This window comes from Hyperoodon ampullatus, assembly GCF_949752795.1.
Source record: "Hyperoodon ampullatus genome assembly, chromosome: 11".
Lineage (NCBI taxonomy): Eukaryota > Metazoa > Chordata > Mammalia > Artiodactyla > Ziphiidae > Hyperoodon > Hyperoodon ampullatus.
Window position 1 is genome coordinate 67777113 of NC_136924.1, and position 15716 is coordinate 67792828.

The 15716-nt window shown below is 38.2% G+C and overlaps 1 protein-coding gene across 1 annotated transcript in view; it reads left to right on the forward strand.

Moving 5' to 3' along the window:
* Positions 1-15716, forward strand: part of MSRB3 (methionine sulfoxide reductase B3) — a gene marked incomplete at its 5' end in the record, with an annotated part of 154041 nt that overhangs the window by 74951 nt on the left and 63374 nt on the right. The window contains 1 exon segment of the mRNA XM_079714470.1: positions 10441-10469. Within this exon segment, the coding sequence (XP_079570596.1) occupies positions 10441-10469 (29 nt within the window).

Genomic DNA, 15716 nt, shown 5'->3' on the forward strand with positions numbered 1-15716 from the left:
GAAATATTATATGTAAAACTGATGTAGAGCAGTAAATGTTACTACTTCCCAAGTCTGCCTCATCCCCCAGAGAGCATGTGACAAGTATGTATATAACATCAGTGTTAAAGAACCAAGCAAAACCATTGGAAACATTTTCCCACAGCAGTATGAAGATACAAAGAGCCCACTGATCACAATCTTATGCTTTGCCAGCTGGTGGTCTCTACTAATTTGCAGAAGCAGCTACCCAATGGTCAAAATGCAGGTAAAGCACTTTGACAGAATATGGTTAAAAATATTAAGGGAGAGTAGAGAAATCAAACATATTTTACAGCTAAAATGGGTTAAAGTGTATGAAAGCTGTAGGCATTTTTATTTCCAGCTAATTTCTAGGTTTTTGGCTTTTATTGGAGGTCTGAGGTTGCTAAATATCTGACTGAAGAAGAAATGATATGTAGCAGTTTGCTAGGGCTGCCATAACAAATTACCATAGACAGTGTCTTAAACAACAGAAATTTATTGTCTCACAGTTCTGGAGGCTGGAAGTCTGAGATCAAGGTGTCAGAGGGTTGGGTTCTTCTGAGGCCTCTCTCCTTGACTTGTGGATGGCTGTCTTCTCTCTGTGTCCTCACATGGTCTTCCCTCTGTGTGTGTCTGTGTCCTAATTTCCTTTTCTCAAAAGAACGCCAGTCATATTGGATTAGGGCCCACTTGAATGACTTCATTTTAACTTAATTACTTCTTTAAAAACCTTATTTCCAAATACAGTCACATTCTGAGTTACTAGGGGTTACAACTTCAGCATATGAAGTTTGGGAGGACACAGTTCAACTCCTAACATGAAAGTATACTCTATTCTCCTTAACCCTGTTTTCTTTAGTGTTTTGAATTTATTCTCAATAGCTAAAGAATCTTTACTTTAAAAGCTTTATTCTCTCTAAGAGTTATATACACAAGAAACAATTAAATTATTTTAAAGGAAACATATGATTAAGTACTATAAATCATACAGATAGGAAATAATACTGAAATTCAAAGAAGGCAGTTATCAATATGGCCTAGAGAAAACTGTAGAACCTGGAGAGCCAAAAATGGTCTTAACAATGACCTATTTTTTCAGTCTTATTTATCTGTAGGTTCAAGTTCTGCAGATGCCAATTTTTTTTTTTTTTTTTTTGCGGTATGCGGGCCTCTCACCGCTGCGGCCTCTCCCGCTGCGGAGCACAGGCTCCGGACACGCAGGCCCAGAGACCATGGCCCACGGGCCCAGCCGCTCCGCAGCATGTGGGATCCCCCCGTACCAGGGCACGAACCCGCATCCCCTGCATCGGCAGGCGGACGCTCAACCACTGCGCCACCCAGGAAGCCCTACAGATGCCAATTTTTATCATCTCATATTCACTTTCCCTCTGCTCTGTCCTTTCCCCTTTTCCTTTTCTTTATTCTTGGGAACTGTAGAAAAATTTAGATAGCTTACCTCTCCGTGGGGTAGGCTGTATGGAGCAGCACTGATTTATTTCAAATGTCTCATTTTACTAATGAGAAAAATGAAGCTCACAAGTTAAATGACTTGTCCTGGTTGCTGAACTAGAATCCAGGTCTCCTGATTCTTATTCCAGTATGCTCTCAAGTGCACTGTGCAACTATTTTAGTTAGAGAATGTTTTATTTGTGTTTTAAGGACAAATAAGACTGCTTTTCTGTATTGTGTAATTGGGTCATTTATATTATTTTCCATTAGCGTTCCCTCTTAAATATTTCCAGTTTCTTCAGTTATTTTTATTGCTGTTCCCTCATTTTTTCCTGCATGTTTTTTGACACTCGTATTAAAATTGCACCCCAAGTAAGATATCAATCAGAGTAATACATTCTTTTTATAATATAGTAGTATTTGTTTTACTTGCTAAAATACTGCTACTTGTACTTGTAGCCATAAACTTTATTTAATATTATTGCTTAGACAAGACCTATCTTTTATTCAGCTTCTAATATATGCCAGGACCTGACCTACACACTTTACAGTATCATCTCACTTAACCTACACAAAACTTTTAAAAGGTAAACATTACTCCCATTCTGTAGATAGTGAAACTAAGATGTAGAGTGTAATGAACTTCTGTAAAATCACACAGGGTAGAAAGTGGAAGACCTGGGACTGGGCTCTGGTCTGTCTGTGTCTATCGGCTGCCTTTTCCGCGATTGCTACCTCAGTATTAAGTGCTTCATAGACTATATCACTGCTGCATAAAGTCTCTAACTTATCAGGGTGGCAGTGATCCCAGTGAAAGTGCTAGGGCCTGGTTAAAGGAGAAACAAAAACAGTGGAAGCAGAACTGTGTCACGGGGAGCAGGAATTTATACAGGCATGTTATCTGCAGTACATTATGGTGCTCAGTGAAAGACACTGTCGATAAATGAAGAAAAATTGTAGCTGTGTCCTGTTAACTGAACTTGAAGGTTCTCATTGACAGGCTCATGTAAGATATCTTCAAGCAACTTAGGAGAGACTTTGCTGCTGTTCTGCTAATGATTATCATCTTGACTTCTAAATTTCTGGTTTTTTAATTTATATTTTTCAGTTAAAAAAAATTAAGCAGGCAGATAATGCGTATCTTTTATTTGTATCTTTTCTTCGTTTTTAGTTGTGGTAGCTAACATGTCTTTAAACATTTAAATACATTTTGTTTTCTTTCTGCATATTTTTCTGTCTTTTGTATTTATAGCATCATTATTATCAAAATATAACATAGAGGCCTAAGTTTTAAACACAATAAGTAGATAGTTCATAACCTAGTACTGCTATGGTAACAATATCAGTTAGAATATGTTGGTTTAAAAGTAACAGAAATACCCAAGTGAGTGTGGCCTAACAATGCTAGACTTGACTTTCTAACCCAGCGGGAATTCTAGAGAAAGGCTGTTCCGGAATTGGAATGAAATTAGGGTTCTGGGTTGGCATTTCTGCTATTTTCTTGGCCTTCTCCTCATGGTTACAAGATTGCTACAGCAGTTCTAAGTATCCTTATGTAATAACTTTAAAGGCAGGAAACAGGGAGAGTATAGGAAAAGGGCCTTCTCCCTAAATCACCCCTGTCCTTTTCATGAGGAAAAACCTTCCCAAAAAGTACCCCCAGCAGACTTCCCTGTACCTCTCACTGCTCAGAGCGGGGTTCCATCCCTGTCCTTGAACCAGTCACTGACAAAGGAGATTAGGATTGCCACAGATGGCTTAGCCTAATCATGATTCATTCCTAGGGTGGACACATTTTTCACACCCTTCAAAAATTGCAATTCTGTTATCAGAGAAAAGGGAGACTGGCCATTACATACACAACAGATAGTGTCTGCCACAATTATTGAACTCTTTTAGATGATCAAATAACTACGTGAACAAACGTAGAGTTACAACTCTGATGAGTGCAAAGGAGTGACTGGTGCTATAAAAGTATAAACTCAAGGGATTTAATCTAGTCTGGCTACTCTTCCTCAAAGAACTGATAATTAAGCTAATAATGGAGAAAGTTTTAGAAGTTAAGTAGGCAAAGGGGTTAAGGGGTACTGGAGTGGGTGAGGGGGAGGAAGAGAGAGCATTCCAAGGAGAGGCTGTGTATTATGTTTATGTAACCGAAAGAAGGGGCATAAATATTCACTGCCATTGTTACTAACCTCTGGTCTGATGAAAGCCTTTGAATTACTTGTAGGGGTAAGAAGAAATTCTTAGACTTATAAGTAGGATCCTGAAATATTGGAATTTCTGAAAATTTTCTGTACTTTAGGGGCAACAACAGGACAGGTTATTTGACTTGGATTATCCTAGAAAATCCTTGGTATGGAGTTGCCATATATAATACACTAATAGGCAAAAATCAGTCTGCCCCTCCTACTCCTTCCCTCTAATAATTTTTTGCAGCTACAATCTTTAGTTGACATCAATTAAAAATAATAGAACAGGGCTTCCCTGGTGGTGCAGTGGTTGAGAGTCCGCCTGCCAATGCAGGGGACACGGGTTCGTGCCCCGGTCTGGGAAGATCCCACATGCCGCGGAGCGGCTGGGCCCGTGAGCCATGGCCGCTGAGCCTGCGCGCCTGGAGCCTGTGCTCCGCAACGGGAGAGGCCACAACAGTGAGAGGCCCGCGTACAGCAAAAAAAAAAAAAAAAAAGAACAGCATCCTCACTGTTCCACATGTTGTCTGAAACCTTTTGGAACATTCACTTCATTAACCTGTAGTTCATACTTACGTGGGTCCCATTTAAATTTTTTCAATACAGTTGAAAGTAAGCAAAAAAGCAGTGTTCTCTGAGACTTTGTGAATTCCTCATAAGAGACAATAAAATTTTAAAAATAATAAAATTTTTTTTTTTTTTTTTTTTTTTTTTTTTTTTTTTGCGGTAGGCGGGCCTCTCACTGTTGTGGCCTCTCCCCTTGCGGAGCACAGGCTCCGGAGCACAGGCTCAGCGGCCACGGCTCACGGGCCCAGCCGCTCCGCGGCATGTGGGATCCTCCCAGACCGGGGCACGAACCCGCGTCCCCTGCATCGGCAGGTGGACTCTCAACCACTGCGCCACCAGGGAAGCCCTAAAAATAATAAAATTTTTAAAAACTTGACTTCAATATACATAGAACTTTCATAAACACTAGGTTATTTCCTATAAATAGAGAACAGCAGTTTTATACGCTTGTTCAGGACTATAGAGCTCTAACCAATGACTAAAACTGCCCTCTTTTAAAAATCTGAAACTTTATTATCAAAAGAATACATATGTTATATATTTTAATTATTTGAAAAATAATAATGATACTTAAATTTTCCTAACATCTACGCTTTATGGTTTTAAAATTCATAAAAACTTTTCAGGTTTAAAATTTTTTAAGTTTTCGTTTAAACCTTTTTTTAATGTGGCACTACTGTTACAACTGTTCTCACAAGACTCCAAAATAATAATGGCTTAAACATAGTAGCAGTTTGGGATTGATATGGTGCTACTCGTGTGTGTGTACCAACAGCCAAAGGCTGGTGTTCTACTATCAGCTTCTCTCTCATGATCTAAGAATGACTGCTTCAGCTCCTGGAATCACGTCTGCATTCCAGCCAGTGGGAAGAAGGGGAGGAGTGCAGACATTTGCTTCAAGGGCATAACTCATAATGCTTCTCCTTGCATCCTTTTGGCAAGAACTTAGTCACACGGTCAAAACTAGCTACAAGAGAAGTGGGAAATATTGTGAAAAAATTGTCTTACCTCAGCAGCCATGTGCCCATCTAAAACTCAGAGATTCTATTTCCAAAATAAAAAAGAGGAGGATGGATATTGGAAAATAGTAACAGTCTGGGCTATATTCACCATCTTTTGGCGATTGCCAAAAGAACTGGTTGAATAGCTTTAAGCTTAGATGTTAAGTATATAATGAAGGAGTAAAATGGGTGTCTGTGGAGACACAATTATATTTATGGACCTTATACCCCGTACAACCTTACTTTATGCATCTTTGTATTCCTACCATCCAGCATGGTATATGAATAAAAATAAGCACATAAGAAATGTGTTTGGAATGAATGAATGAACATCCCTCTTTGTCTTTCTTGTATAATATGTATTGTGTGAATGCTTTTTTCATACTTGCCATTTCTTTGTCTTGTCTATAATTTACTTACTTTCTTAAAGAGGATTTATGAGTAGAGATGATCAGAGTCCATAGTATAATAGAGGAGTACTTTGTGTCTCTGTGTATGTATGTGTGTATGTAAAATTTAATAGAAATCTAAATTAACTTATACCACAGGACCAGTTTTCTCAACCCCTAAAACTGACAGTATTAACTTCTATTATTATGTTTTAATTATTATTAGACTAGTTGTGGCTTTTGAAGATTCAGTACTGTGTCTAAGAATTCTGAAAATATTCTTTTTTTAAAACTGATACCTAATGTCATTAATTAGTTTGTGAAGATGTTTTCTCTGCACATTATGTGTATATTTTACATATTGACCAGCTATCTCTGGAAGAGATAAGATGGTCTGGGGATTAACAGTTTTCTGATATGATTTTTCATCTCTCAAAAGAGGCATTTTATAGAGCTTTTGGTCATTATATCTGGTTTTTGGCCCTCTGTTAATTTACAGATCCATCTGTTCATGTCCTGCTACACATTTTTAATAACTCTTAAATACCAGGTGCTGTGCCCAGTGCTGGGAACATGAAGATGGGCGATACCTTGCATGCACCCTGCTGGGCTTAGTGTCAGTGCCACATGGTGTGGGGATTGCCATGCCAGGCCCACACTGTGGAGTAACTGAAGGCGAGCAAGGAGCTCTAGGAGGCGAGGGGGCCAGGCAAGTTGCTGCCAGGATTGAGGCAAGTCTGTGGAGTCAAAGTTTGTCAGTGATGAGCTGGGGGAAGTGTGTCTAAGCTGGGGATACTGGATGAAGGCTGTGAAATTGTTAACACAAGTTCGTGTGCCGGACACACAGTGGGGCCAAACAAACTGAAACGTCGGAGTTTGGAGCAGAGAAAGGTTTATTGCAAGGCCATGCAAAGAGACAAGGTGGCTCATGCCCTGAAAAGCCTCCAACTCCCCAAAGGGTTTTGGCAAATTCTTTTGCCAAAAAGAATTTTTTTTTAACATCTTTTTTGGAGTATTATTGCTTTACAACGTTGTGTTAGTTTCTGCTGTATAACGAAGTGAATCAGCTATACATATACATATATCCCCATATCCCTTCCCTCTTGCATCTCCCTCCCACCCTCCCTATCCCACCCCTCTAGGTTTTAAAGGCCAAGAGAGGAGGAGTATGTGATCAGCTTGCACACAGTTCTCTGACTGGCTGATGGTGAGGCAGCAGAGTGGTGTCACAGGGGTTAACATGATCAGTCCTTAGGCTCCAGGAGGCCTGGGGCTGTGTGCTCGTGATCATCAAGTAGTTCTTCCATTTGGTGGAAATTTGCCTCATATACTATTATCTAGGTACCTCAGAGTGGAGCTAAAGCAGAGGATATGGGGGAAGGCCTGTCCTGGGAAGGCCCCATAGGGTCCTTCTTGGTTACAAAATAACATGGCAATAGTTTGATTTGGTGAGAGTGAAGGCTACAGTTTAGAGGGCAGAAAGAAGCGGAAACAAAGAGGGAAGGGCAAAATGCTTTTCCTATTCTTCCACATTCCTGGTCACAGAATTCTTTTGTGTGTGTGTGTGTGTGTGTGTGTGTGTTAGTTTCCGCTTTATGACAAAGTGAATCAGTTATACATATACATATGTTCCCATATCTCTTCCCTCTTGGGTCTCCCTCCCTCCCACCCTCCCTATCCCACCCCTCTAGGTGGTCACAAAGCACTGAGCTGATCTCCCTGTGCTATGCGGCTGCTTCCCACTAGCTATCTATCTTAATTCAAACCTTCCTGTGAGAGTGGGGAGCTGGGAGCACCTAGAAACCAGACCTTGGGCCTGACTGTTATAGTCTAGTTGGACTTGGAGCTCAGGGGCCTGGCTGGTGGGGACAGGCAATAGGGGATGGGTAGGAGTACAGAGCCTCTGACAGAAATGAAAGAGCCCCTCCCCCAATAAAGAAGAAAAGAAAGGAGGTGTTTCTCTTATGGATTCCATAGCCACTGGAAGAGAAGGCTGAGGGAGGCTTCTCCTCCTCTTCTCACACTTGGTCTAGTTGCCGTTGCCCCTGAATTTCCCCAGGCTGAATAAGTCTTTCAGTGGAAGACGAAATTAATTTAAAATTTGCACTATTCTCAGTTACTTGGTATCAATAGTTTTATACACAGTTTTCATTGTTTTCGTTATCAGGTATATCTGTCAAGGTAGGTTAGTGTACTTTTCTAATAGTTTATTGCCTTGACTTGTAACTTTTAAATAATTAGCTGTATTGTATCCCTATTTGTCCTCTTGGCAAGGCCCTGCAAATATTAGGGCCAAGCCTGGTAATAAGTCACCATGTAAAAAGGTATGTCAAAAACGTTTAAAAGCCACTGACCTAGGGACACCAAGTTCACAGTCCTCTGCGTGGCATATGAGGGGCCTACCGTGATCTGGCTCTCCACCCCCCCCCAATCCTGCCTCTAATCCACCTCTAAACTGCATGTACTCTCAATATGGGATACATCTGTCTTCTTTTCTGTTCTGTTTCGTATTTTTAAAAAAATACTAGTTGCAATCCACTAAATTAATTTTATAATCCACTGATGGGTCAACTTGTGACCCAAGTTTGGAAGAACTCTGCTCTAGTTGTTGGGGTGGTGACAATGTGATTGGATTAGAGGTGGGCAGCTGATTAGAGGGTGGGTCGGAAGGGAGTGGGGGATACGGGTTATGAGATTATTGAGCCAAAGATAGGCCTAAGATGGTGAGACTGAGGATAGAGAGGAGGGGAAGATGGTAGAGTCAGCAGGTCTGGGTGACAGCTTAGATATTGAGGGTGCAGAAGAAAACTAGAATAACATCATAATTTCTGACTGAATAGGGAGTCTATAGCAGGAGAATTATATTTGAGGGAAAGGAAAATGAATTCAATTCAGTACTTGTGGCATCTGAGGTCACAGTGTGACATTCAGGTAGGATTTTAGTTGGAGAAAGGCTTAGTAAATTAGGGACTGTAACAGGGCTGTTGGCTTTAGCATTAGGAAGCCACTGAGAAAACTTAGCAGGGACAGATCTTAGTGGTTCAAAGAGTGAATATGTTGGGAGGTCAGGAAAGGAAGACGTGCAATATAGAATATAGTCTTTCCTTTCAATAAACTTGCTTGTAAAGCCAGGAAGAAAGAGGGATGAAAAGAATAGGACACAGCTTTGAAGGAGGGTTTTAATTAATTCTGGAGCACTTCTGTACAGAAGGGAGGAGGAACTTAGGGAGACGCAGATATTGAAGATACAACCGGAGGAAGGGGTAACTAATCCAACCTGGTTTCAGGGGAGATGAGAGAGTACACTTTAGGATGTAAATGCAGGGACCCTCAGGCAGAAGGAAGAGCACCTCTTATACAGCTGAGAGGGAGATAAGGATGTCTGTGGAGGCAGGGGTTTCCCTTTATAGACATGTGTTGAGTACAAGCACCAGGCACTGTGTAGGCGCTGTGGCTACAGACATTAGTAAGGCACAGTCCAGTGGGGAAGATAGGCTAGGAAGCCAGCAGGACAACGCGTGGTAAGTGTCGTTTAGAGTTATGCTCAGGGATGCTGGAAACAAAGAAGAGGGCATGAGGCCAGGCTTTCCAGAACAGGAGAGGACAAAAAGTGAAAATGGGTTTGCGCCTGAAATAGGAGTCAGGGACACCTAAGGACTGAGATGAGGACTATGGTGGGACCAGGGTCTGAGACTAATATGAACCTGGATTATAGTGGTGGTTGTTGATAACCGTGGTTGTAATAATCAGTTTTCTGTTTTTATGATTACTGACTTGGTTTCAGCATCAGCTGAAACTTTATTTGGGAATACTTGAGAAAATGAATTTTTATGTCAAAGGAAGCTGTCTCTTGCTTATCCTTTGCCTCTTCCTCCTTTGATGACTTCTCTTGAAGCTAATTTAGGTAAAGAAAGCCACAGCTTCCAAAAGTGCTTTGGTACCCTGGCATAATTTCAAAGAAATCTCCTTTCCCACTTAGTTAACTACATTTCCCCAGGAAAAAAAAAATCTTCTCTCTCAATGTAACATCCTTTAACAGGACTCCTGCTGGTTGGTTCTTGTCTCTTGCTGTGGCAGCTGTGAACATATATACTATTGATTGTTAATGTGTGATATAAATCCGACTGGAGCATGCCCACTAATTGGTTTGAGAGCTAGATATAGACAATGCTGTCTTATAGTAGCTTGTGTAGATAGGCCTAGTCATAGGGTTAATTCTGCTTGACAGCACATCAGCAGCATCTTGAGAGTAATTACCCAACAGAAGTTTTCCCACAGCCGGACTGAGAGCTTCAAAGGCTTCTGAATTTACAACCAGTATTAACCTATATCTGAAACATAATGTTCCCACAAGGGCTCACATTTTTTTCTCCTTCTTATTAAATGTATGGGGTTACTAGGTTCATTTACTCTGTGAAGAACTTAGTGAAAAATTACTTGCTGTTGAATAATTGAAAATCTTGAATAATAAGTAAAGAGGATAATTTTAAATTTGAGTTTTTTATCGCTTTATTATATTACTGAAACAAGTTAATCTGTAAAGATTGGGTGCTTTTTTTTTTACATAATTTATTCTCTTTCTCTCAAAAACAAGCTAAAAAGTTAATATCTTTTCCATACTGCACTATCTCTGTGGATATGTACATGTTTAGAGGACCTAGGGTTATGCATGCATTTAAAATGGTTAAAATAAATATGTATTTACATCTTAAAAAGCTGTCTTACTTGTTGGTGCATGTACTGAAACCTAAAACTATTGCATCTTTTTTCCGCCTCATAAAATCAGTTATTGTCTAACAAGCAATTTTTATATCATAAAAAGTTTCTTTCTCTTTGCAGGTCAGAAACCAAATTTGACTCTGGTTCAGGTATGTTTACATTAATAATGTTATTCTGAGTATATTTTATTTACATTATTCTCTGAGGAGTAATGCATCAGATCAAGAACCATTTTGATTTTAAACAGACTATGCAGTCTCTTTTCAAAACATGAACCCCACCTCAAAGCAGGGCTGTTGGCTGCTTGGAATCATAACTTGAGGTGGTGTTCACGTTGGGATTCTCGATAGCTCTGAAATAAGTATTAAATGCTCTGTATCTGCAGAGCTTCATTTTAAAAGCAAAGGAGGGGGTTGTACCTACTCATTGCTAAAAATAGAATATTATTCTCTCACTGGACAAAGCATCCTGGGTAATTTAAAAATTCTCTGCAAGTGACTTGTCATCACATATGGGTAACAGATACATTTAATCCAGCAAACTGCAGAGGGTTTTAGCCAATAGAAATATATATTTGTCTATGACTTACTAATTTTTAAAAATTTGTTTTGTTGGGGAGGTGGGTGATGGAAAATGAAGGTCATCTTAAGCCATTATTTTGTATCTATCAAGACAGTCTCACAAACAGTGGCGTATCAGCCTCATTAGATGTTTTCTTCTCATTAAGCATGAATATAGCTATATAATCCTTACATTTGACTGTGTCTTTGTGTCACTCGCTGAGATGTACGTGCTTCATAGTTTCTGATGGTGTTTGCAATTAAAGCACAAAAACTACCTCATGTTCAGCACGAAGGAATTACGCCCTTTAGTGAACTGTTATAGATAATTAAACATTAATTTTCAATTTCAGGAGAAAATAGTTTGCAGAAAATATATAACTTATTGAATTTAAAAGTAACATTCTTACTTTGGTTTGAGTTCCACTATGTTTTAACTTAAAAGTTTTCGTTTATTATTTCACAAAGGGACCAAAGACTATTCTTTTTGATAGTGGTGTTAAGGAGCCAACATGCTTTTCTTCTTCAAAACCTGTATCTTTCTTTTGAATTTCTCCAACTTGGTGAGACCCTTTAAATATGAAGTCTGTACATTTGAGTTAACAATTTCACCTAATCTGAGAACTGTGATTCCAGAAATCTCACCATTCTGTGTGCTCTTGGGCTTTAGAATCACATGTGACAGTGGTAGCATAAGATAAACATTTCTGGTTTACAATGTTGACGATATGGAGACTAAAGGCATGATGGCATTGTATCCACTATTTGACTTTTTTATTGACTCATAGGAGGTGACTCAAAATGGTGTAAAAAGTCTTTGTCATTTTTTAAGAGTTAAAATATTTAAATATAATAAGAGATAAATAAAAAATTGAGAATGAATTTTTATATAAAATTGCATATCTTTTTACCATTGCCAGTCAGTCATCAAATATTTATTAAAAAATCCACTTTGTTATGATCAAATTCCTTAAACATCAAGTCAAAAACTGGTTTTAGCCTACAGGATCTGGAATATAGCTTTTAAAAATGAAAAAGTCTACTAGGTTCATTTCGGAGGTAAAACCTGGAAATAGTGTATAAAACTGAAATATTAGGCAGCTGTTGTCAAAGTTAGAAAATTTATGTTAAATTTTCAAAAGCAAATTAAAGTGTGCTGCTAAATTCCTGTAGTGAGAGTTAGTATTTATCATGAAAATAGTTATAACATCTGTATAGGCACACATCTTTCACTCTTGTGACCAAAGGTTTTGTTCATGATTCTTATGTTTTCCAAGTCCTAATTTTTTAAAATGTCTTTCATGGACAACATCTGCATGTCTTTGAAAACTACAAAGTTTTGTGCTCTGAAAAATCTTATGGGGAATACTGATTAAAAGTTTATTTATTCTTTTAATTTTGAATCTAAATATGTTGTGGAAATAATTCAGATGGTTTCAAATTAAGAATCAGGTAATTCTTTTTTCTTATAAATTCTTTTAGCTTAATATCAAATGAGGGAATCGTGACAAAGGAAGTTAGAAATGTATTCTTTGGCATTCTATATCATGCAAATTTTGGTTAGAAATGAGGTAGCATATTGGAACAATTAAATGTATGACTTTAATAGGTTCAGGTTCTCTATTGTTCATCAAATACAGAAAGTAAACTAGCTCTGTTTAATGTTGTATACAACTGTAACATTGTTCCTGACAAAGTAAAATTTTTAAATGAAGGAAGATGCTGATCTTACTAAGAAAAAAAAAAAAACCTTAAAAAAATAAATACTATGGTCAATGACTAGCCATAAAGGAAAGAATTTCAAAGTAAATATATATATGTATATATATATGTTTTTTTCAAGTAAAGAACCCAACTTATGCAGAGCTTACTGCATATTTGCAATTTGCAGTTTGTGTAAGTGAATTTCAGGCTGTGGAGTGAGATTCAGGAGGAAGGACGGAAAGTTTTCATTGTCAGCACATGGTAAAAAATGTCAGCTATTGAATATATACCAAAATGATCAACCTAGAAAGTGATTTAATTTTTTTCTTATCAAAATTGTATTGAGTTTTTTCTACAAAAGTAAATTCACAAACAACTTTTTTGCATTTTTTTAAAGTTTCAAAAAAATTTATAATGAAAAATTTCAACTATACATAAAAGTACAGGGTGTAGTAAATGAGCACCCACACATTCATTATCTAGAGTTTACCGTTATCAATAATTTGCCATTTGTTTCAGCTTTCTTTTTCTGCTTTAATTATCTTAAAGTGAAATACATACATTTCATGTGATTTTTAAAACCTGAAAATTATAGATTGTGTTGATTTATTGAAACAGATCATTTTTTTGAGGTTTTTATTTCTTTCAGATATTTGAGTCACATATAAATTCTTATGGAAAGGATCTTGACATTACCATGTCCACATTCAGTTAGAGATGTTGAATGTTCTATTCATGTGATGAAGGTTAAGAAAAACTTTAATCAGAAGGTGATGAATTAATTCCAATCTGAGAACCCCAGAATCGTCCTATCCTCAAGATTAATTTGATGAAAATTTTAACTGCTTTCTAGCTGTGTCCTCTATGTACTGAGTTGTAGCCTGATTAAGTTCCGTTTCTGTTGGTTTATAACTCAATCACCTAAAGGTTTCAGCTTTATCAATTGAGAACAATCAGCCTACCTTCTTTCTAAAGGAGTTTTAAGGGTTCCATTTTAATACTGTTTCCTAGCTGATGTACTAATGTTGCTTGCCTATGATCCTGCGTAGTTGGTGATTTTAATAATAGAGTAAAACAGACTTCCTTTTATGTTCAGAAGTAGCAAGAAGCTGTGCTCTTCTCCCCACCTCCCAAGAAGGGAAGTTAGTTGATGCTGGAGGAAGCAGAGCATTGAGTTTAATGTAGTGATTAAACATGAAAGCCATATATCAAATCTCAGGAGAAACATGCTTTTGAAAGAGGGAGAGAACTGTGGAGCATATTGCATGATAGGCTATGTAAACAGAGCCCTGGAGGTCAGTGTGTGGATGCAAACCAATTAAATAAAGAACTTACTGGCTTTGCTTTCTATCATCTGGATGGGGAGGATCACAAGTTAACATGCATACGGTTGAAGTGTAAACTTTGCTTGAATAAGCTGGGCACCTTTGGAAACTTCATTAACTCTTTCAACTCACTACTGAGGTTGGTTGGGTTTTGTTTTGTGTGTTGTTGTTGGTTTTTAGAAATTTAACCAAAGTCCTTCGAAAGTTAAAACAAAACCCAAAATATATGCTCTCTTGGCCCTTCTGTACATACCTGTCAGCAAAGGTGCTAGTGAAGAGTAGAATGGAAGACAAAGCAAAGAATGAATTGCTGAAAAGACCAGAGTTGGCTGTGTAGTCAAATTTCAAGGAAGTGTACATGTCTTTTAAAAACAACCCATTTGGAAAAACAGAGCTCTCGCAGAATAACTGAAAAAAGATGTTTTTCTCGTATCCTGAATTCTGGGTATAACGAAAAGATATAGTTGGAATTTACTAGTCACTACATAACATCAGGATATTGTTATTTCTGTTCTATTAAAATAGAATAGTTTTCTGACCAAGAAGAACATGAAGCCTATAAGTTAAAAACTGTATGTTAAGGACTGCCCAGAGTCTAATTCTGTGGTCCTAACCTTCTCAGGCAATGTTTGGGTGAGAACATGAAATACCAAGTTAAATGGTATAGTTTCATGGTCCATAAACATTCAAAACAAAGATTTTTTTTTTTTTTTCTGTAGAGTCATGTTGGCTGAGAAAGTGAATAAGCTTATGTTTAGTGCTTGTTGATTCTGGGCTGCTTGGAATAGCAGTACTAAGGAAATGGGCTCATAGAACGCAGCAACTCAAAGGTATAAGATTTCATGAAAGCAAATTATGGAGGATTAAGAAACCTAATGAGCGTGGTTTAGTGTGGAGAGTGGAGGAGAGAGCTCACTATTAAATAAAGCCCAAGAGTGTACAAGGTTAGGAGATCCTAAAAGACACGATAATAAAAGGCACAACAGAATATAATTATGCTGAAAGGAAAAAAAAAAAAAAAGCAACTCAAAAACTCCAAGGAACAAAAAGCAGCTAGTGTCGCTTTTAAGATCTGTAGTTAAAAAGGAATCTACACCAGGGTAAGGAACTAAAAGAATATAATCAGTTAAAGCTTGAGGCAAAAACATACATATGGGTGGTGAAAAACAGAGTGGGCTGTTAATGGTGGTCACTAAGTTGAAGGGAAATGGGGAATTCGAACATAGTAGAACTAGAGTTTTGAAAGCTTATTAGCAAATGAGACCATCTGCCTAACATGGTAAGCCTTTCTCAAGAAATATTAATAAGGAAGACATTTTCAGATCTTAGAAATGTGAGAATATGTTGACAATACTTTTTACCTCCTACAAATCAATTTTGTTATTTTAAAATTTCTTATTTTTAAAGTCCTCATAACAATGAAGAACCAGGAAATAAAATATAAATCTCTATAAGAGTATTGAAATCTGTCTTTGGGCATCCTTCATTAATAAGAAAATACTGGGCTCCCCTGGTGGCGCAGTGGTTAAGAATCCGCCTGCCAATGCAGGGGAAACGGGTTCAAACCCTGGTCTGAGAAGATCCCACATGCCGCAGAGCAGCTAAGCCTGTGCGCCACAACTACTGAGCCCGTGTGCCACAAATACTGAAGCCCACGCGCCTAGAGCCCGTGCTCCACAACAAGAGGAGCCACTGCAATGAGAGGCCCGTGCACCGCAACCAGGAGTAGCCCCCGCTCACCACAACTAAAGAAAGCCTGAGCCCAGCAACGAAGACCCAATGCAGCCAAAAATAAATTAAATAAATA